Here is a 23313-nt window from a genome sequence, read left to right as displayed (position 1 = left end):
GTGAAACAGCTGACAGGCAGCTGCGGGGGCTGGAACTGGCTGCTTCTTGACAGCAAAAGCTGCTGTGGCTTGGAGATGGTGTGTGTATGTGGAGAGAGAGAGAGATGGCTGTTCACTTGTTCTAAAGATTGCCTTGCGCTGGAACAGCTGAAGTCCAGTCCTGAAATGCCAATTAATCAGAATGGGTTTTGAAACATTAAACTCAAAAGTTCGCTGAAGACTATAGTAGTAACCACAGCAATAAAAAATGTTGTTCCAGCCTCAGTCTGTGATGGAAATCGAGAAATATAAATGCTCCCAAAGGAAAGGAATGCCTGGAAGTGTGACAGAGCTCCCACTAAAGAATGAACATACCTGCTACCCTTTCGAGAGATAGAAAAACATGATATTCTATTGCCCCATCACTGGTGCTCAGATTAGAGCCAGTGATGCTTCTGACCATGCAAGGACATGAATGTACACAACGAGTAAGAGTAGCTGACTTTAAAAAGATTGTTATTTTTTATAACTAGGGTGACTTCTTACTCCAAGGCCCTATCTCCTGCTTCTGTGTCCCACCTGTCAACTGCTACCATTAATCTCACTTGCAGAAAGCAACTAGCAAGATAGACTGCTTTTACCTGTCTGTCTGTTCAGATGGTACCCACTTCATGGTCTCAAAACTTTGCAATGGCTTTTGAGTCTCTTACGTACCAAAACTAAATATATTCTAGGTTTCAGGCCATTTTTTGTTCTAATAGTAACTTCAGATCCTGTTGTCTAGATTTCTTTTTCTTTCCAAGTATCAGTTCAACATCTTTAGCAGTATGATGAAAAGAGGATTTTCCAAGTTGAATTGCCATGGCAGCATCATGGAAGTCAGTCCCCGAGTGGGGAGGCCTCCGCACCACGCCGGTTTAGAGCAGGGATTGACCAAATGGGTGGCAGGGTTCGCAAGGTCCGCAGGCTGGATTAACGAGCCTGGTGGGCCATATCCGGCCCCCGGGCTTTAGTTTGCCGACCCCTGCCTAAGAACATTAGAAGAGCCCTGCTAGCTGAAGGGCCATCCAGTCAAAGTGTCCTCTTCTGCCAGTGGCCAACCAGATCTCTAGGGGAAGCTCTCAGACAGGAGAAACGTGCAACAGCACTCTCTCCCCCCATGTGATTCTCAGCATCTAGTATTGAGAGGTATACTGCCTCTGACTTTGGAGGCAGAGCATAGGAATTGTGGTTGATAGACTCAACCTCCATGGAAGACTATCTTGAAACACTATCACCGTGGGTATGCCAACAAAGTGGGTTAGAATTCCTATGGATCTTACTACTTAAATAATCCTCTGTGTATAATATGGAGCTTCTCTTACCTTATCATTGAGCACTCTGTGTTTTCCCATGAACCAGAGAAATTAGAACTAATGCTGTCCTTTATTTTTAGCATGTTCTTGTACAAAAACGTAACGTTCGTTCTTTCTCTCCTTATTTGCAGTGGCACGCATTGTCCCGTGAAGAACAAGCTAAATATTATGAATTAGCTCGGAAAGAAAGGCAGCTACACATGCAGCTCTACCCAGGCTGGTCTGCAAGGGACAACTACGTAAGCCGATTATTTACACTTTCTTCAGCTAGCATTTGCAGTAGTTAAAAGTCTAGGTGAGGGTAGCAGCTGGGCCATGAGATGCACCGTCGGCCTTGTGTTCACTTTGAATTGCCATTTATTCTCTTGCCTTTCTTTAGATTGCTTCTGCATATCCCAAACTAATCTGGAATTGGCCATGGGTGTGTTCCTGGTCCAGCTTTATGCCATGTGACAAATAACATCAAAACGGCAATTAAGGGATAGATAGCTTTGCAAACATCTGGAGCACTGATTCACATATGTCCCCCACCTGATAACTCTTTTGACGCATGCTTATCACATGGTTAATAAAAACACAGACAATGAATCTCTTCTGAAGGTGGCTTGTTGGATTTTCCTGGAACTAATCTGAGCTGTATGTTTGTGCTTTGTGTTTAAGGCTTGTTTGTGTATGGCTTTTATTTTATTTTATTAAGTAGGTAGGATGGATGTAAACTAAATTTCACACCTTGATTTGAAAAGAACAGTCATCTTCAGCTGCAGACGTATTATAAATTAATTATAAAAAAACTGTTTAGTCAGTGCTGCTTTAAAAAAATTATACATATTTAATTATGAAAAAAATTAACAAGCTACACCGCTCATACCAAAACCCAGTGATGATACTGTTAATGTTGAACATTTTGCCATTTACTCATTAAAACTTATCTGTCTGTATTAAAAAAAAAAAATTTCCATACCCATGCTAGCCTAGAAACTATTTGTCTGGGAATTAGCTAAGATTGCGCCTTGATCACTCCTAAATAAAGAATTCAAAGAGAAGCCTAATCCCAGACCTAGTTCTTACTTTGAAAATGCAATGTGTCACACATTCATAAAAAACCCCTCAATCCTTTGTTTGCTACAGCCATAATCCAGTATGCCTAGTTAATGATAGGTAAATAGACTTGCCCCTGAGTAAAACGCCATAAAAGAGCCACTGAGCTTCAGAGCACAGAGAATCTCTTTTGCCCAGAACCTACATTCACTTAATAAAACCTTTTGTCTGCTCTTAATTTAAATCTCTTCTGAAAGACTTGTTTTATCATAATGAATTGTGTTAAAATGGGAGAGAGGAGGGTAGTACCGTAACCATGCAGCTACTAGGAGCTAAACCCATGTGCTGCAGAGTATAGATTGGTTATATTGAGAGTTTATGCTGAAAACATGTGATAGCCAGTCCGACATTTAAAACTGCAATATCTCTTTCCAGTTGGAAAATGCTTTGCTTTCTGTCAAACACCCTGACCAAAATGTTTTGAGGCAGTCATGAGTATTTGCAAGAGCACAGATTTATATGTTACTCTTTGTTGCAGAAATGCATCATTTTGCAGCATTTCACGTTACCACTCCTTATTACAGTTATATAGAGCTTTTGGCTTACAAATACAGGCCTACAACTTGAATCATGGCTTCAAATGTTGTTTTAGTCTATTACTCATTATAATATATGTAACTGGGGTCCGGTAGCATTTTTCTGAAACAAGTTTCAATGTGTCTGCTTCCTGCAAGTATAGTCATCTAGGATATTTTCTTCCTTGAAATGATTTCTACTAAAAGAAGTACTCTTCACACTTAAACAACTGAGTAAGGTTTAAGGCACCTTGCAGAGCCTAGAGCTCAGTTTTGAGGAGGATCTTTTTACACTGCACTGAAACTCCTAAGTTTTTTGTACCTGAATATAGGCAAAATTGTTAGAAGAATAATCCTTGAGGGATCACATAAATATGGAGATATTGAATTTGCTTTGGCTGGAAAACCCCAAATGAATATAATAGTTAAAAATAACATGGAGATAATCAGAAATGGCTTTTGATGTGCTATCACCCTTTCAGAAATGTTAAGTATTTTGAAGGAAGGTGATTTATATGATTGTAAAAAGTGTCTGCCCCCCTCCCCGCTTTTCTTGCCTAATATAGGGAAAGAAAAAGAAGAGGAAGAGAGAAAAGCTACAAGAGTCTACTGCAGGTATGCTTTACGAGTAGAGCTTCATGTTAAATATGTGTGCTATTTGAAAAATTCAGCACTTCCTTTAATGCTTATTTCTGGTTCTATATATAGAATTCTTTGCACAAACACTTCTATATCAAATAGTACATATTCTAATGGATACTACTGCTGTCTTTATTGCCTTTTCCTTCTACACTCAGTGGGGTGTCAAACTATAGACTTGCTCTCATTTTGAGGGAATGTATGGAATCCAGCTCTGTACTGTGTTTCGACATTTGGAAGGGAAGTGTGCCCTTCCCTTTTCTTGGAGGTCAGTACAGGCAGAAAGCCTGGAGATCACTGATAACACCTGCAAGCGCAGTTTACAATACGTTCCAAGTGCTCTTCGCCAGAGGTCTGCACAGACAGAAGAAGACCATTTGTAGGACATCCAGCCAGCGGCGTAGCGTGGGTTGTCAGCACCCGGGGCAAGGCAAGTAATTTGCGCCCCCTAACCCGGGGCAAGGCAAGTAATTTGCGCCCCTAACCCCTAACCTGCTGCTGCTGCCAGCTGCTTCTTGCTGCTGCCTGGGCTGGGGTATTTACGGTAAGGTAGCCACGGCGGCAGCGGCGGGCCCGTGCCAGGTGATCTGAGGCAAGTTGCCGCTGGCGCTGCTGCCCAAATGATGCCGCTTGCCCGGAGGAGGAGGAGGGCAGAGAGGCGAGGAAAATGCAACATGGCCCAGCAGCTGCAGCAGCAGCAGCGGTGGCGGGGCTGTGAGGAGGGGCTGCCTGGCGCACCCTCTGCGGCGAGCGCTGAGAGCCGCTGCCTGCCGGACGCCTTCAGCCCGGATGCGCGCACAGCTCGTCGGTTCCACGAGACATGGGGCTCTGCTACAGCCTGCTCCCGAGGCTCTTCGGCGACTCCGGAGGTGGCGAGCGTTCCCCCCCCCCGATGTTGTGCCCGGTGTGGCCGGCCCCCACTGCACGCCCCCACACTACGCCACTGCATCCAGCCTTTGCTGCTTCTTTGTACAAGCTCATGCTCTAATGGCAATGGCAGCTGAAGATTGTTTGCAGTAGCTGCGGAATTGCCACCACTACCCCTACACCTACAGGCATGGATGTTTTAAAAAGGAAGCAGTGGATGGCTGTTTCCTTTGATTCCAATCTGCATCCTGGTCTAGCTTCAACAAGCAGCAGCTGGGAGCCACTACTGATTGAATCATAGTCCTTACTGACTCTACTGACCTCCAGAAGTAGGGGGGGGGGGGAGGGACAGGCAGCAACAGGTATCTCGGGTCTACACATTCCCTCACTGTGAAGATAACTTGTTGACTGATTTGGTATGGGGATGCTGCACTGTTTCATATATTCTTCTATAGTTCTCCAATGTAATTAAACATTTTTAAAAAGACAGGAGGAGCTGGTCTTTACAGCTGCCTGGTAGGTTGGCTCAAAGCATCAGTGAGGTCCTTTCACTTTTTTGTATATTAAATAAAACAAAATGGCTGGTATAAGAACCATGAAAGGCAGAGGAAATCAATCGGCAATCAATATTCGAGTAAAATACCTTTTATTTGGAGTGTGCAAAAAATAAAATAAATTCTTCAATGGAAATTTGTTAAAAGCAACAATCTTCTACAGGTGCAGCCCCACGAATGACAGCTGCCTACATCTGAAGCATGGTAAGAATATTTCTAAAGCCTTTCTGCTAAATTTATTATTATTATAATTATTATTTTAAAATTTGTCTCTCTCACTTTGACTCTTGAACCATATAGCACATTGCTTTTTAAAGTGCTTTCTCCTCAAATGAATGCTCTCACAATTGATGGTTTTTATACCGGCTGTGTATTTTAGGCCCAACTCTTTTGATTATTTCACTTGCATGAACCAAACTGATCATACCTCACTGACTAGCTGCAAGTTTGCCTGTAGGGCACAAAAATGATTTCACAAAGTCAGGGATGGGGAGCTTCTGGCCCTCCGGATGTTGTTGGACTTTGACTCCCATCAGCCCCAGCTAGTGGGGTCATGGGAGTTGGAGTCTAGCATCTTCTGGGGACCCACAGATTCCCTATCCCTGCATTAAGTAGTTGAACCATTTGGCTGGCAGTGTACTGCACAAATCCTCATTAGAAGTGAGTTAGAATGGTTTCTAAGCACCCAAATTAATTTGCCATAATCAGTTACAAGTATATTGCAGGCTGGGCAGCAGAAGGGAGCACTGGTTTGACATTCTAATGTTCTGTTATGTTTGAATGTCATAGTTATGAATGCTATAAGGAAGTGGATCTTTATTCAATCTCTTTTGACTCCTATCTCCTATAAATGCATGTGTTAAATGTTGGGTGTGGTAAATACTACAGTACTTACAAAGGGATTAAAGTTGTGGAGGTTAAGGTAGATGTTGAAATTAATGCCAGTAAGGGTTATGTGAAGACAGGAGTGCATGGCGTGCTCTGGTCCATGGGGTCACGAAGAGTCGGACACGACTAAACAAACAAGCAATGGTTATGTAACTAAATGTCTGCTAAAAATGCAAAGGTTAAGTTTCACATTGCCATGATTTTAACCCTGAATGATAGGCTTTTCTACTGCTTAGTTTACTAGCAAATGAGGTAATGTGTTGCATGGTGTGTTTGCAGAAATCTAGATATAAATTAGCTTTGATGCTGTTGAATTTGGGATATGGTGTTAAGGGTTCAATAACATCACACAGATTTTGTTTCTTTGCCTACCTCTAGAAAGCCCTCTGCTGGCTCATTTGCAAATGGATGCTTTATATCTGCTGCTCAGACTAAGTTTATAAAAGGAAATGTAATGATGACGGAAACTGTAGCCTATCTTTAAGCAGTTTTGGAGGTTTTGTTTTGTTTCATTTTTTTTAATCCAAGTGATCCTTTCTCTACTTTTTTCTGTGGTGGATTTGGAACTTAATGATCCTACAGCAGTTCATCTCACATTTTTCACTGAAACTTTGGATACTATAGAACAGGCTTCCTCAAACTCAGCCCTCTAGATGTTTTTGAGACTACAATTCCCATCATCCCTGACCACTGGTCCTGCTAGCTAGGGATCATGGGAATTGTAGGCCAAAAACATCTGGAGGGCCGAGTTTGAGGAAGCCTGATATAGAACATAGTCACACCAATTCCATGCATAGAAATCGCAAAACATGAGGTTAGAGTGAGTGACGGAATGAACGAATGAATAAAAGTCTTGTGTTTCTTTCAAGTTAAAGGCATGTCGTCTGGATCAGTTATCATGAATACTGGGAACATCACATTTTCCCACCAAGCTATCGCTTTTGGGAAAATTAGATATCCTTAAATAGACAGGCTTCTCTGAGGATTCAATACAACAGATGACCGAACCACTGCTCATTTTTTTTGTGCTATAAATTGATCATCTAAGAAGCCTTGTGAGTTTAGGAACCAAATGAGACTCTAGCCGAAAGCATCCAGTACTCAGGAAGAAAGGCATTAAATATCCTGGATAGCTCCTATGAACTCCTTTCACTTGTCTTCCTGACCTCGTTGGGCTGCCAACACAACTCTCCTTACCTTTTCCTTCATTTCCTAGTGCTGTCCCTCTTCTTAATCCACACTCCTCTAAATCCCCAAATCTCTTGTGCAAAAAAGTAGATATATGCAAATTGGCTTAATTTTCATAATCCTGTTGATAGAATTGGGGGGGGGGGGGGGGTTGGCACTGCTGCAGGACCAAGAAGTACCCATCATAGGAAATGGGCTTCTAGCAAAACAAATGCAGATGATAAAAGCATCCAACACACACGGCTGAATGTGACTTACTATGGGGGAAAGCCTCTAACATGGCCATTACTTAATAATTTCTCAGGGTGGTTTCACACTTGCCCCCCAAGTCCAGCTGTTGCATAATGTGATATACTTTAGTCATTGGAGTTTTATTAAGCTGTTTGTGGTGTTTGTTTGTTTGTTTGCTGTTTTATGACCTATAGTGAATAATATGACTTTAAATTATTAGTTACAAATATAAATAACTATTAGGGGACGCGGGTGGTGCTGTGGGTTAAACCACAGAGCCTAGGACTTGCCGATCATAAGGTCAGCGGTTCGAATCCCTGTGATGGGGTGAGCTCCCGTTGCTCAGTCCCTGCTCCTGCCAACCTAGCAGTTTGAAAGCACATCAAAAGTGCAAGTAGATAAATAGGTACCACTCTGGCGGGAAGGTAAACGGCGTTTCCATGCGCTGCTCTGGTTCGCCAGAAGCGGCTTAGCCATGCTGGCCACATGACCTGGAAGCTGTACGCTGGCTCCCTTGGCGAGATGAGTGCCGCAACCCCAGAGTCGGTCATGACTGGACCTAATGGTCAGGGCTCCCTTTACCTTTACCTATAAATAACTATTAGGAGGGAGAATGAAAATAAAACTGCCAGTTTTTTTATTATCCAGTTCTATGGTGTGGCCACATTTTTAACACTGTACAGTTCTGCTGACCTTGTCTCAGAAAAGGGTAGTATTTTATTTTCATTTATTTTAAAACATTTCCATTGTGAAAACAAGAGAAATGCAGTGCCCACAGAATCCAGGAGAATCTAGTACAAGTAGTCAGTTGGTGTAAACCACCCAGGAACACTTGGGTAAACAAAAAGGTTTACAGCATGTGCCAAAAACACAAAATAGTTTCTGCATACCTTAATTTCTGGAGGCTGTTTAACATGATAGGTGCTAGTAAAGGCCCTACTCTGATTGGCTGCTAAGTGGACATGTGACACCACGGGGGGGCATACCTAATGACCTTAGTGAGTGAGGAAATCCCTATTGTAGAGTTGGGAATGGTGAAGAATAAGTCAACTAAAATGATCACGGCTCTTTTGATGCCCTGTACGATGCCCTCAGTGACAATGGCTATTATTACTGTTCTGGTAAAGTAAGGCAAACAGAAAAAAATTCAAGCCAAAATAGTGCAGTAATCTTTATCTATGTAAAGACCTATAAGGCAGGTTCATATAATACTCTCTTAACAAAGAAAGGCGAGCACTCTGCTCTCCTTCCTTTATGTTTTCCCAGTGGCCACACACCCCTCTTCCTCTTTGACCTGCTACTTGCTAGCTGCTCTTAGCAGAAACCGCTGTCTTTATTGGCTAAAAGTGTCTCCCTGCCCCTGCTGTGCGGCTGTGATTTTTCCTAAGCCGTTTCAAAGAGGAGACCAAGCCCATTTGTCTAATTAGGGAAAATTAGTCTGCCAGAGAGAACAAGACAGACAGCCAGCTAAGAGTACAGTACTGAGCAAAGCCCTCCCATCAAGACCATTTTGAAGATAACACCATGTTGTACTTTGATTTAGGCCCAGATTGCATATTACTTTTTCTCACACAAAGTGAAATTTAAACACATTGTGGCTGTCCTTCTACGGCAAATACATTTGATTGAAAAGCACTCTCTAGTGGCAAGAAGCTGGAATCATCAGGCCCATTATGATAAATTTGAGGGTGCATTTAAATGAGGGAACGGTTGTGCAAAACCAATACATCAAAATTTCACTGCATGGCAACTTTCTTTAAAGTGCTAACATGTGAAGAGTCAGAAGGGGATCTTGCTCTGAGTCTTCTAAGAAATTGGCTGCCCCAGACTAATTGTATATCTACAGAACAAGCCTTGAAAATCAGCCATGATGTGACAGGGGAAGTGATGGGGAAGATTACGTCTCTAACTGTTGGAAGGAAAAAAATATTTGTGATTTTCAGTTAATTGTGTGAAATCCAGGTTTAGACTTGTGGCTGATCTCCAATTGTGGTAAGATTGATTGGTTGAGGTTTGGTGACACCTAAAGCTAGTAAATTAACATTCTGCAGCTGTTATCTCAACTGTTGGGCATGAATGAGAGTGCAAGTCTATTTGTTGATAACTGTTTAGTGTATAATATGATGACGTCGCCAACTCAGTAAGATGTAGCAGCAAATGCATTCTGTGCAACTCCCACTGGGTAGAGCAAGGGCACACCAGACATACAGTCCAGCCTTCACTATCAAACTGTTAAGACTGCAGAGAGGTAACAACTTCAGTCTTCTTGTTTTGTGTATAACAGGGTGACACCTGGTGGGAGAGAGGGAGAATGAAAGGCTTAATTGGACTTGCTTCTTTCCCAGTTAAGTGTTGCTGTTGCAAACACGTGTATTTCACGCTGTCATCCTAGAACAGCTTCACTTGGCCTAGTAAAAGGCTAATCTAGTCAGCTGTGTGTGCCCAATCGAATGCATCTGGGAGGCTCAAAGGATGCCATAAGGCAGAGGTGAATGAAGAACCTGTGGCTCTCCAATTGTTGTTCTCCAGCCCTCATCAACCTCAGACAGCATAGCTAACAGTGAGGGATTATGGGAGCTGTAATCCAACAACATCTGGAAGACAAGTTCCTGATTCCTTGCATAAGGCAACAACCTCCATTGTTGTTGAACTCTTGAGTCTGGTACCTGGTAGCAAAAACTGTTGTGTTAGCTTTTCCCAGCAAAAATTGTTAAGACTACAACTCCCTTCCCACCATCCCTGAACCACAGGCCATGCTGGCTAGGAAAGGGGCTGGCTGGGAATGGGAACTGGAATGGAAAATATTTGAAGGACACCAGATTGGGAAACGCAGCACTATGGACATGCAAGCTCTCTTTTGCTGTTATGGCTTATAGTTGACTGTGGTTTTGTCTAACCCATCTTGTGGCACAAATGTCCAGAAAAGACAAGGGAATTGTAGTATCCACGGTTAGTGCTGAATCTGGATTTTCCTCTCCGACTGTTCAGATGGATGAAGAATTGATGGGTCTCAGATAAAAAATGGCTTTTGCAGCACCTGCTATTACTATGAGAGCTGTATGAACCCAGTTGCTTTCCAGTTGTCCAGACCTTGGTTTAACAGGACAGATGAACTCTAGGCTATTTCTGGCTCAGCCGCCTATAATGTCATCATGATCACATTCCTTTTATCTCCGACCCGGAAATAACTGTGGTCAGAGCCCATGTAAATAGACCCGTTCAAACTGACTTCCATGAGGATATCATGTTTCACAGCCCCTTCAAAGACTGTCTGTTGGAAATTACATTTAAGCTAAATTTCCAGATCTTAGGCAGTATCTTTCCACCTCTCCCCAGTCTCTGACTGCCTTGCAGATTTAGGGCCAAATATGTACACTTTTTAAATAATTGCATAATCTAAAACTCGATTTACAATGGCTTCATATGAATAGAGGTGGGGATGGAATTTGGGGGAGTAGTGTTTTACAGTGTGGTTCTAATCCTTCCTAGAGGGTAGATTTGATTATCAGATGTAAAAAAATATATATATATTTACCACTTAATATATTTGATGTATCTATAAGTGGTGTACAAAAAAGGAGCAACAACAGACAACTTGAACAAAATGTTACAAAATGTTACATATAAAAATGTTACACTAAAACAAAGTTACTAACACACACACACACACACAACATCAATTTATTTTCCTTCTGACACATCCTCCCTCCCTCCCGGTTCACACCCAGGGTCCAAACAAACACCCAGCTCACCCACAAAAGTCACACAACAAGAATTCCTGGAAACAGCAGGCATCACCCTAGTCTCTCAATCTAGACTTGCTTTTTATGGGCAGGCCCAAGGTGGCTGGTACTTCCTCAGGCTGCCCATGGCTGTGTCCCATTCAGCTGCACTCTCCACACCCAGTGTCAGGTGCAGCAGGTTTGCTGAGTTTTCCAAGGGGCCCAAAGGATGTGAAAAGGCCCCCCTCTCCACTCACAGCTCTTTCTTTATTCTCTGTCCTGGCCTCTTCCTCTTTCAGCTTCTAGGTATTAGAAGGTTGTGCTGGTGGAATTATGCTTTTGACAACCAGGACTTTAGCTTATGTGTCCTGCAAGATATTCTCTCTCTCTCTCTCTCTCTCTCTCTCTCTCTCTCTCTCCTGCCCCTCCAAACCATTTAAAATATGTACAAAGCCACTGGACATGTTCATCTGGCAATTTGGGGTATGGTGCCATTGGTATGCTGACACCAATACTCTCCATCATGTCTGCGAAGGTCATGATTGGATAATTTGAAGTCAGTGAAGGATTGGATGTGGGCTAAGAAACTGAAACTTAACCTAGACAAGAAGTACATGGTGTAGCAACATAGGTTCAACCCGATTTGATGATGTTGCACTACCCTTAAAAGAATCAGTTGTTCAGTTTCGGAGTGCTTCTAGCTCCCATTTTGCTCCTGGTTTTTCAGGCGCTGACTTTGACCAGGGGTGCTTTTGTACGGCTTTGGCTGGTGTACTAACTACACCTATTCCTGGATAAGGCAGACCAGGCCACAGTTGTGCATGATTTGGTTACATCCAGTTTAGACTACTGTAGGACTTTCTGTGTAAGGTTGTCTTTAAAAAGTATTTGGAAACTACAGCTGGTGCAAAATGGTGCAGCCAGTTGTGTGATCAGAGTCCTTTCTTTAGAGCATAAGACTCCATTGTTGTGCCAGATTCACTAGCTTCTAGTCTGTTTTCTGCTAAATTCCAAATATTGGCAATTACCTTTAAACCCTAAACTGCTTGGATCCAGGTTACCTGAAAGGCTACCTCCGCCAATGTGGCCTTGCTTTCTCAGCTCATCAATGGAAACCCACCATTACATCCTGCTGCCATCAGAGTTGCAGCTGATTAGGACACCCAAGAGGATGTGGAACTTCCTGCCCCAAGATATCCACTCCCTGCCCTCTTGGTAATGGTTTCAGGCACCTTTTATAATCCTTAACTTAAGTGGGCTGTGTTATTTCCCTTATTAGATTGCTCTTTATATGGCACAACTGTAGTTTAGCTGGTTTAACATTTTTCATGATAGTTTTTAGATGTGAGCTGCCCTGGGCGCTCTAGAAATATAGTGGAAAGTGGAAAGATGTATTTGAAGGAGAGTCATGCGTAAGGTAAAACCTTAAAGTGAAACTTTCCCCTTTTTCAAAGTCTAATTAATTTTTGAACCGATTTATTTGCAGTCATTTATTGAAATTGATTGAAGCCCATGTTTCTCACGGGCGATGGGGTTGCACTGCTTAAGATATTGCTTCTCTCTAAAATCTGCCATGAGAAGTTAAAGCATTGCAAGTGTCACTATTTCCTCTCCCCCAATTACTGATCATTATTGGTAAAAGAATCCTGATGCACAAATCACTGATCATAATGTCAACTGGATGTATCAAATCAGATGGGGCAAGGAAGGTAAATGCCATTTCCTGTTGATGATAACCTAGGATAGCCAACAATGGATGAATCTTTTGCCTTTTAAATTAACTAAGTAAACGGCATATGAATATTTATCTAATTAAAATAATAATTCTGGTACACTATTATAATGAAAATATATAAGATTAGCACCTGTATTGAGGTTATAGTAATATACAGTTTAATTAATTAATTAATTAATTAATTAATTAATTAATAATCAAATTTAATTGGTTGGCTGCCCTAGATTACAATCAGCAGGAAATGGCATCTGCCTGCCTTAGATTTATAGTCTTTCCCCATCATGAAGCTTTGATTTGATAGGACCAGTGTGTCCTTAAATTGCACCCCAGACTGATTAATATCAAATAGCCAGAAGTTTAGTTGGTCAGTCTACTGATTTATAAAACTTGCAGCCCTGACAGAATGACACAAGGGAGTTAGTGATTCCTTGACATTGCACCCTATTAAATTAGTGAGCTTGGGTTTAGATCATCAGGGTTTAAGAACTGTGGGATGGAAACGATAACTGAACTCAGAGGGGTGCAATAAAAATGATTATGACATAGGAATGCATGACAAATGAGGAAATGTTGGAAGGCAATGGTCAGATGTTGCTTAGATGGGGGGAGGGGGAGAGAGATTATGGAATGTAGCTTTTCTCAGATATTTTAAAGCGTGGGCACTGATCACTGGACCAGTTAAGGAAATGCCAGTAGGAAGTTTCTTTAGGATGCAACCAAGTACACTATAGAGCTTAACTATAGTGTTGTAGAAAGGAACAAAATGCCTGGGGGAATGGAAGGGCACCCTTTAAGCAGCTCTGGAGTAAAAGGGCTGTCATTTCTCTGTGGTTTTAATCATGAGGTTGCTGTCATGGCAGAACTTGGGTTTGATTCACTTTCCTGTCCCTTTTAAGCTCCGACTCACCCATAAACGTTAGCCTGAAAACACATTTATTCATGAGCAAATCCAACTGAAATAACGAAAAAACGTACTCCTATGTAAATGTCTCTCTGCTCGCTCACACACCCCTTTTAAAAATGCAGTGCAAAAAAGGCAAGACCTTGTTGGGTACTTTTTGTGGGTGGAGAGAATTAAATTTCAGCCTCTGATCTCTGCATGTCGCAGGTCTCAAATTATGCACCCTTTCTCGCTGCCAAAATTTCAGTGTTATCTTTTAACAGTGGACCGTTCTCTTCCCCCTTTCTGCCCAACTTTTATTTCTGAGGAACGGCTTCCTTCATTTCTCTGCAGTCTCTGCGCTACACCATAACCCAGCATACTGGGATCTCATTGTGGCTCGGGCTCAAGGCTTCACATATGCTAAAATGTGACTCGCAGCGCTTTGCTTTGAAGCCTAACCACAGCCAGGGAGCTGTAATTGCCGTCTTTGATTGCGCCGACTTCACTTGCGGCTTGGACTTTGCTTGGGCATGCCTGGCTTGGCGAGACTTCAGCTGCAGCCCTCCAGTGAAGCCTTAGATGTGGGAAGTCTTCAGTCTCTGTAGCACATACCTGTGGTTTCTTGAAAAGAATCCTGGCTTGACCTGTTTTATATCTGTAAGGCAACACCATAGCTGTTCCTTTAAGGCTCCAATCAACTTATTGGCAGGGAATGGAAGCCGCTTCCCCTTTGTAGCTCATGCTTGCAGGAGTTTAGATGTTAATATTAATATTTATTGCTATAGGTATTTAGAGCAGGCGAAGGACTTTTGGTTCATGGACTTCAGCAGAGCTACTGAATTGATTCACTATATGATTTCTTGGCAAATGTGTAAGCACGGACACACACGAACCAAAATCAGAGGCAGAAAATCTTGAACTTTGGGTAGCCTCCACGGAAATTTAAACTATTGTATTTGCAGACCCCCTCCACTTTGGGGGAGGGGGTGGTCCGGTGTAGGAAAGAGGTAGAAGGTTGTTAAGAAAGTGCAACTGTGGCAGTTTGAAGGAAAATAATGACAACTAAAAAGGTCCGCTATCGTGAAGGAGGCGGCCAGAGCAAGGCCACACACATTATTTTAACCTCCTCACTTCAAAGGAGGGCTGCTGGTAAGAGGAGGAAAAGCGGGAACCATCTCAACAGAAGGGCATTTCATTTCCTTCAGCAAGGAGTGCATTCCTGGCTGGTAACGGGGAATAACTCTGAATTGCAGTGTTTGTATCGGGCTCTGTGAACTGCTGGCCTGGCGCCTCAAGGCCGCTCCTCAACAGGAAACACAATGTTTTAATGTAAGACTGAGAGGAAAACCTTCCCAGGAAGAGCAACCTGGACCAAACCTTTGAAAATCTGGGATGAAAAGGCCCAAAGTAAATATAAATCAGCAGGGTGGCGCTCTCTTGCTCTCTCCCTCTCTTGCCAGTGTTCCTCTGCTGTTTGTTTTGCCTCTCTCCTTTGTGCTCCCTGGAAAACCAAAGACCTTGTCACATGGCTCTTTTGATCCCCATGTTTTCTGGAGCAGTTTTCTGAGACAGGAAGCTGAGGCAGTTTTTTGGTTTTGGTTTTTAATTTGGGGAGTAAGAGTTTTATGAGGAAATGGGAAGTAGGTTAGCCAGGTACAGACCACCTCCACTGAAAGCAGCGCTTTCCCAGAAAGCACTTGACTATGCTGTTTAAAAACATCAGGAAGATTTAACTGCAACAAACAGTAACATAAAATCAGGATCCTAGCAGGTGCACGTCATATGAGCAAGTACAGAAAAAAGAAACTATACACTGTAATCTTAAACACTGTGCAACAGTCTTTGTGTTTCTGTATCAGTTTTATTCATGAAGCATTTTTTATTCATTCCTCCCTTCGCTCATATGTACATGTGATCACACTTGATCATCAGGCAGGTGCCATATATGTTGATGGGCAAAATAAAAAATATATGATTAGCGCTGTGGAAAGACAGTCAGTGCAACCTTCTGTGCACTTAAATAACCTGGAGAACAAATACAGGTGTTCATGTGAATCTATGTACTGCTTGTTGAATGTCCATGCTTAAGTTCTGATAAAGGTGTGCTAAAATTATGACGTTTCCTGTTAAATTTAATTGGCCAGGCACACAGATTTGAAAACACTAGGGTTTTTTTTCTTTTTGAAAAATGGAGTCAACCCCTCAAAATGCAACCGTAGCATTAGTCAACAGCTGGATAAACCATGTAGCAACATCACCATGCCTCATGCCTAAGTAGTAAGGCAGGCATCCCCAAACTCAGCCCTCCAGGAGTTTTGGGACCACAACTCTATCATCCCTAGCTAACAGGACCAGTGGTCAGGGATGATGGGAACTGTAGTCCCAAAACATCTGGAGGGCCGAGTTTGGGGATTCCTGTAATAAGGGAATATCTTGTATCAACCCATTATTGGAGGTCAATATGAAAAATTGCCAGCCAGCCATAAACCTGGCTTGATACATTTGCCTTAAGCGCTCCAGGTTTTTCCTAGGGCTGTATTGTTTTTTAAAGCAACAACAACAATAGCCTGAGGCTCTGTAAGCGAGAAGCACTGTACAAAGAGCAACAGCGCAGAGTGTAGGCTTTTTACTATGACGCTAAGGAATCCTCTCTTCCCCGTAGCAGTTAGGACATTATTATTGTGTTTCTGTCGTTACACAAAGTCTGCGGGACCTGTTGTTTCAAGCTATCTTTTGACTGCAGTCCTTCTGTGGGTGCTTAGTCTTAATCGTTGGCTATTGTTAGCAATGACCTTGTTTTGTAACCACTGTGAACAATGGAAAAAACAGGATAATTTCAGTTAGTGTGCTTATAAAACCCTAGTCCGACCTTCAAACTATATTCACAGAGTATGTGGAGGGAAAGCAGAATCACACCTGTTGGCCCCCATCCCTGGTCATTTGTGAAAGGAACTATCTATGTGTGTGTTACCTGTACAATTGTGTATTTTATATGCACACACAAGTACCAGTCACTGTGTGATCCCAGTCACACACATATATAAGCAACATGGGCACAGCTGTGTTCTATTCTTATGCTGGACATGTGGACATAGCTGTCAACTTTTCCCTTTTCTTGTGAGGAATCCTATTCGGAATAAGGGAAACGTTGACAGCTATGCATGTGGAAGTCAGATACAGACCATGAGGTTCCATGCCCCTACTCTAAATGCTAAAAAGTAGTATAATCAAACAAATAACAAAGTGTCTTGATGCTTAAATATATACCCTAAAACTTTTCACCTTTCTGTTCCCTGCAGGTGGAAAGAGAAACGCTTTCTCAACGTGCAAAGCAAAGGCAGCGACATCAGGGCCCCTTCTCGAAATGGAAGCTTGTTAAAATCTCCAGGCATGTCCTTCATCTGCACAGACCACCATCAAGGAGTATGTCTAGGATGCCGACAACACTTGCCCCGATGTCACTGCTTAAAAAGACACTGAACCATAAAGACAATCACTGCCAGGCCCCTTTGCTATCATGGAGTCCCAAATCTTAACACAATAAAAGAGAGCAAGGAGAACATGTCAGAACTTCCCCAGTCAACAGAGTAGCTTCTTTCCTTTTTGGTCTTCGCTCCGCCTTACACTCCTGTTTATATCTCTCATGCGTTGTCAATGCTGAGTCAGCAGCAAATATAGTTCGGCTGTGTTTTTGTTTTGCTTCAGGCAGCAGAATGATGTAAAAAGCCAGCAGCAACTCCCATCCTGGCCCTTCACACCGAAATGAACACACTTTAAATTCGTCAAGGAAGGCACAACCCAGTTTATTTAAATGCTGCAAAAGGATCGATCTTGGATTTTTAGCTTTTAAAAAAAGAAAACTTGAATGCTTTTTATGTTTTAGTTATTTCCTTGGTGTACATTTTTTTGAGCTTTAAAAGAAGCATCCAAACGCCTCCCCCCCCCTTATTTTTTAAGAAAAGGAAATTCCTATCCTCTCCCCCCCCCCCCCCCGCTGCCCCACCCTGCAGGAGAGGAACCAAAATGTTTGGAGGACTGTGGCTTTTTGTTCTGTTAACACTTTGTAGCATAACCATCCTCATTGTATATGTGTACTATGGAGTTAATACTAAACATAACCCATCAGCTGGTCACTAGCCATGTTCATCTATTTCATTTACTCAGTATGTGTAAAGGCAAGATATTTCATGAGGTCTGACTACAGTGAACTCTCCTCCTCCACCTACCCTGAATTTCCTTGTAAAGAAAAAAAAAAAAGCCCAGCACTTGAATTATTATTACTTCAATTGTTCTGTATTTGTATCTGTTTTTGTTAGCCTGTTTAGTGGGATTTTATGCCAGTTGTTGAAATGAGCATCGATGTACCCATTTTTTTTCTAAAAAAAATAGTTAAAAAAAAACCTTTTTGCCAAAAATACCTGTCAACCAATATATATTTTGTCATTCCAGTATGAGTTAATGTGCTGAGCATTTTTTTTGGTTTTTGTTTTTTAAAAAAATAAAAGCTTTGTAATAAAACTACAAAATACTTTATGGCTGTTTAAATGAGTCAGGGGAAGAAGGGGCCATAACTCAGCAGGAAGAACATTTGCTTTGCATGCAAAAAGTTTCCCGGTTCAATCTGCAACATCTGGCTGGATAGGACAGATTCCCTGCCTTGTAACCCTGGAGAGCCACTGAAAGTCAGTGCAGGTAATACCTGAGCTAAAAGGTATATACCCAGACTCTGTGTAAGGCCACTTCCAATATTTATACAATGCTCTCTAAAACAAGGGCAAGAGGACCTGCTGGGAAAAAATAATCTGCTGTTCTGTGTGGCTTGGGTGCTTTCTTATTTGCTGCAATGTTTCACTGAAATCAGTGGGGCCTAAGTCCTGGCCAAGTTTGCAGTCCTATATACATTGAATGAGGAACATGGTTGGCGCTGTGGGTTAAACCACAGAGCCTAGGGCTTGCTGATTGGAAGGTCGGTGGTTCGAATCCCCACGACGGGGTGAGCTTCTGTTGCTCTGTCCCAGCTCCTGCCAACCTAGCAGTTCGAAAGCACGTTAAAGTGCAAGTAGATAAATAGGTACCACTCTGGCAGGAAGGTAAACAGCGTTTCCGTGCGCTGCTCTGGTTTGCCAGAAGCAGCTTAGTCCTGCTGGCCACATGACTTGGAAGCTCCCTCAGCCAATGAAGGGAGATAAGCGCTGCAACCCCAGAGTCGTCTGCGACTAGACCTAACAGAGTCGTCTGCGACCTTTGCACATTGAATGAGGCTCATCTGCCATTGCTTTTTAACAGCACTCATTTGTACCCTATGGGTTGGTGCTATGTGCCTCAAGCTCCCCGATTCTATGTAAGTATATGTGGAAGTGGTATCATGGTGTTCAGCGATACTTCCTATGCCTAGGAATTCAGTTTTAGGATGCAACAGCTATGTTGCTTCTGCATAACACAGAGCATCAATAGGCCATTTGTTCTTCCAAGACTTATGGCAGGAGAACAGAAGGAAAAGGAACACTGCTTTTGCAGGTCATCTAACCTAGCAGAATACATTAGAAATGGTTCCTTTTGTGCATGTGTCCCTGGGAAGCAAAGTTAATTCAATATAAAGACAGTTAAACAGATTCAAATACGCCACCAAATGTGCGATAATTCTAAAAATTAAGCAATGTACGGCACAGACAGACATCACAGCAGTGCAGTTAAGTCATAGCATAGTTTCTGGTACAAGAAACTTAACTGCTTGCAAATTCCGTTAGCTTTAAATGCCTTTGTGGGAGTGAATCCCAATTAAAACCTGACAAGTGAGTCATTGGGGGTAGCCTTCAGCCCATGGACCACATTTTGTCCAGCAGGTGGCTCTTCTCCAGTCCAAGCCCCCACCCCTGACATCACATGTCAGGTATGGGGCAGGTAAGAGATGTGGCTGGTTCAGCTGCACGATTAAGTTCGCCATAGGAAAATGTTGCGTGCAGTTAATCCACGCAGAAAGCAGGGTAGAACTCAATGCAGGGCAAGGAGTTCAATCTTGCTGATCTGCAGCTTCAAAGCATGGCTCTTAGGAAGCCTTGAGTGGTGCTCTGAAATCACTATCTTCCCCTAACTTCACCAGGTGGGCTGGTCAAGCCAGTTCTCAGTCACTTGATACCAACTTCGCCTGCCAAGCTGGTGAGGAGGTACTGGTCCACCAAGCCCAAAAGGTTCCCCCACTGCTGTCCTAAAGTTTGTATCTGGACTTGGGCTGCTTCGTCTAGATCAGGCATGGCCAAATGTGGCCCTCCAGTTTTGGGACTACAACTCCCAGCATCCCTAGCAAACAGGACCAGTGGTCAGGGATGATGGGGATTGTAGTCCCATAACAGCTAGTGGCCCACGTTTGGCCATGCCTGGTCTAGATAGATGGTTATAAAGCAGGCTGCACAAGGCACTGCCTTGTTTGAGCAGTCTGGTGGCCTCTGTTTTCCCCCCAGCCCCACCCCCCTACAAGCTGCCTTCTAGTGGTGGGCTGGAATTTGACTTTCAGGGGTATGTCTCTGTGTTTATAGGGGGAAGATGTGCTTAGTGTTGCTGCTGCCATGGCACGCACAGCCTGTTTCCAAGCATCCCAACTCATGCAAGGCCATCAGCTGCCTTGCCTTCTGCCACCTGAACCTTGTTCACTGCCGCACTGGTGGTTCTTAAGGTCTGAGAGCAACTCTTGTAAGCCTGTAGACCTTTTCAACGCCACTTCTGAGCCTCTGACCTCATTGCAGCTTTTGTGTGTCTACGTGAGCCCCTGAAATTTTAACAATGTGCAGCAGAGTCTGCACATTCATTTTGATGTTTATACCACAAATTGGAACAGTTGGCAAAGGATGCCTTCACAAGGCCTGAAAACAGCTGCTCTTATCTTAAGCATTCCCCTTCCCCCCCTTTAAGTACTTATGTGTATCCTACCGTTTTGTGCTGCTTCATCTTCTGAAGTCTGACATAGTACTGCAACCTGTTGCTGTGACTGCCTCACTTGAGAAGTTTCTACTGTCTTAGCTTACGCCTTCTTGTTCGATATGTTGTTGATATCGCAGACAGCTGAGCAAGCTAAGGGTCTTGAGCTCTGGAACAGAAAGGCTGTTGGCTTTGAACAGTGAACTCTGTTTTTAGAGATAGCAGCCACTTTTCCTATGCACCAACTTCACATATGGCCCTTGGGGATCTGCTGTGCGCATTCAATTACGCTTGTAAAGCACATGTTTTACAGAAACTTGGTACAACATATGAGGACAAAAATGGCACTCCGATGCACAAGCAGACTCAATTTTTCACTTAGCACTTCAAGGGTAACCTGCAAGACCACCCCTTAACGATGTCCAAAATTCAGGCTGAATACTTGCACTTTTCCACCCAAAGGTCAGTTCTTTACACATAAAATGTAATGATTCACTAGTTTTAGCATGACTTTTCTATTGTTTAAGAGTGCTTTAGGCCCTTGAGAGAAGTGGAATCCCCAGCATCTTCTGGGAATGTCCCCTACCTGAAACCCTCAAGAGTTATATAGATAATATTGAGGCCACATTCACAGCATATGTATAAAAGCATTATGACTTTAAACAGCCGTGTCTTCTGCCAAAGTATTCTGGGAGCTGTAGTTCATTAAGGGTGCTGAGAGTTGTTAGGAAACTCCCCTATTCCCCTCACAGAGCTACAATTCCCAGAGTTCTCTGGGAAGAGGGATTAACTGTTAAACCACTCTCTTACCTCTGTTCCACATGACTGGCTGTTGCTGGCAGGAAGCCACGGTTTTTCCTAAATGTTGTAGGGAGAGGATAACTATGAACAGCAAACATCACATTTCGTTCTGCACCAATAGTGGTAGGAGAAAACATTGCACCATCAGTCAGGTGCCAAGCTCAGATGATCAGTGATAGTACCAATAGTCTTTTTTGATAGGAGGTGGTGGCGGGGGGAGACAAGCAAGCTTCACAGTGATCTACGTGTTCACTTAAGTGAATGTTTAATTCACAATTAAATCTTGACAATTTAGGGCTCTGATGGGTGGGTATCCATTTAACATCTTGGTTTACAGCAGGCATAGTTAAACTCAGCCCTCCAGATGTTTTAGGACTACAACTCCCATCATCCCTGACCACTGGTCCTGTTAGCTAGGGATGATGGGAGTTGTAGTCCCAAAACATCTGGAGGGTCGAGTTTGCCTATGCCTAGTTTACAGCTATGCTGCTGACAGAAACACTTGTCACAGTACAACTTTCTAATAAGCCTCTGACTCCCACTTATTTTCCTGCATTTCTGTTCGCTCCAGTTCCTTCCTATCTATAGCCATAAAATAATGCAGATCCAAACACTAATTTTCTTCCTTTCCTTTGCCAGCCCAGTATTCTCCAAAAGAAAAGGGTAAGGCAAGGGAGGTCTCTACAGACCCCTCAGGTGTCAAAGTTCAGCAGAGAGGTCCCTCTTGGTAGTTACACCACCCTCAGAATCTCAGGGAGGTGATGGGCTAGGAGAGGACATCCACTGTGGCAGCCCCTTAGTCGTGAAAATACAGCTTTCGGCAAATGCAGAAGACCCAACTCTTTGACACGTGCCACACTATTTTTGCAGGCGTTGATTGTTTAAGCTGTTTTTAACATTGTATTTTAAATATTGTAATCTACCTTGGGACTTTAGGGTGAACGGAGGACAACCTATTAAAATAGTTGTAGTAATTAATAATAATAATACTGGGAAGGGATTAGGGCAATATGAGGTTCTCTTTCGGGGGATTGCGTCTATATGGAGTATTTAAACTCTATATAGCTTAACCTGAACAAAAATATCCATTTATCACTCATGCAAAGCACTTTCATCACTCCTGTTGGCTTTGCATCCTTGCCAGACTCAATGTAATTTAAGCCAGGTATATGGAAAAAGAAGTAAATCCCAAACAGCTATACAGTGGTACCTTGGGTTAAGAACTTAATTCATTCTGGAGGTCCGATCTTAACCTGAAACTCTTCTTAACCTGAGGTACCACTTTAGCTAATGGGGCCTCCTGCTGCCACCATGCGATTTTTGTTCTCATCCTGAAGCAAAGTTCTTAACCCGAGGTACTATTTCTGGGTTAGCGGAGTCTGTAACCTGAAGCGTCTGTAACCCGAGGTACCACTGTACTCGCTATCTTGGCATTGTATCCAGTTCTTAGGTACCGCCCTCCTCACATAGCCAAAAGCAGTCGTCTCAAACTTCATGCATAATTTCTGCAAGGCTCTAGTATTTTTCCGACCTGAGACTCTAAAGCAGAGGTGGAAACCTGTGCCGTGAATTTAGTGGAATCTGCATAAGCTTTAGTTGCAGTTGTAGCCACACTTAGATGGGTGGCTTTTAAATGAAGAAAAACAAAGGCTGGAAAGATCATACCTCAGTTTCCTTAGCAAGGGAGCCTTCTCCCCCCCCCCCCCCTTTTAAAATTATTAAGTAGTTTAGGAACTCTCGGCTGCTGTTCTAAGTCCCCTTCACCTCTATTTAGGCAAGGACACGCGTCCAGGTTTAAAGCTGAAAACCTATACAGAGACAATAGAATAAAGGAGATAATGGTATAGGTATCACTCATTTGCACCAGTAGGTGCAAGCTTGCCTTTTATAAACTGTTACTGGTTGACCTGCAAAAACTGTGTTTCCACTTGCATTCAGAACAATGC

At 42.9% G+C, this 23313-nt stretch overlaps 1 protein-coding gene and 1 long non-coding RNA gene across 4 annotated transcripts in view; one reads left to right on the top strand and one right to left on the bottom strand.

Annotated features, from left to right (window-relative positions):
• The window catches only part of LEF1 (lymphoid enhancer binding factor 1), a gene marked incomplete at its 5' end in the record, with an annotated part of 97975 nt that extends 79947 nt beyond the window's left edge, over nucleotides 1-18028 (top strand). For 2 of the 3 annotated variants that reach the window (XM_079990287.1, XM_079990289.1), the window contains 3 exons: nucleotides 1466-1573; nucleotides 3514-3562; nucleotides 16954-18028. In XM_079990287.1, coding sequence (XP_079846413.1) covers nucleotides 1466-1573; nucleotides 3514-3562; nucleotides 16954-17033 — 237 coding nt within the window. In that variant the 3' untranslated portion in view covers nucleotides 17034-18028. Of the gene's footprint in view, nucleotides 1-1465; nucleotides 1574-3513; nucleotides 3563-5170; nucleotides 5212-16953 lie in introns of all 3 variants that reach the window. The other variant, XM_079990288.1, reaches the window with a different exon arrangement.
• Nucleotides 15496-17072, bottom strand: LOC307223950. Its single transcript, XR_013842344.1, has 2 exons — nucleotides 16937-17072; nucleotides 15496-16461 (listed from the first exon to the last, which is right to left on the bottom strand). It is a non-coding gene; the product is annotated as an uncharacterized lncRNA (long non-coding RNA).
• Nucleotides 18029-23313: the final 5285 nt, after the last annotated feature.

The sequence above is a fragment of the Podarcis cretensis genome (genome assembly GCF_951804945.1).
Source record: "Podarcis cretensis genome assembly, chromosome: 9".
Lineage (NCBI taxonomy): Eukaryota > Metazoa > Chordata > Lepidosauria > Squamata > Lacertidae > Podarcis > Podarcis cretensis.
The sequence above is the reverse complement of the archived record's forward strand: the minus strand, read 5'-3'. Positions and strand labels throughout refer to the sequence as shown.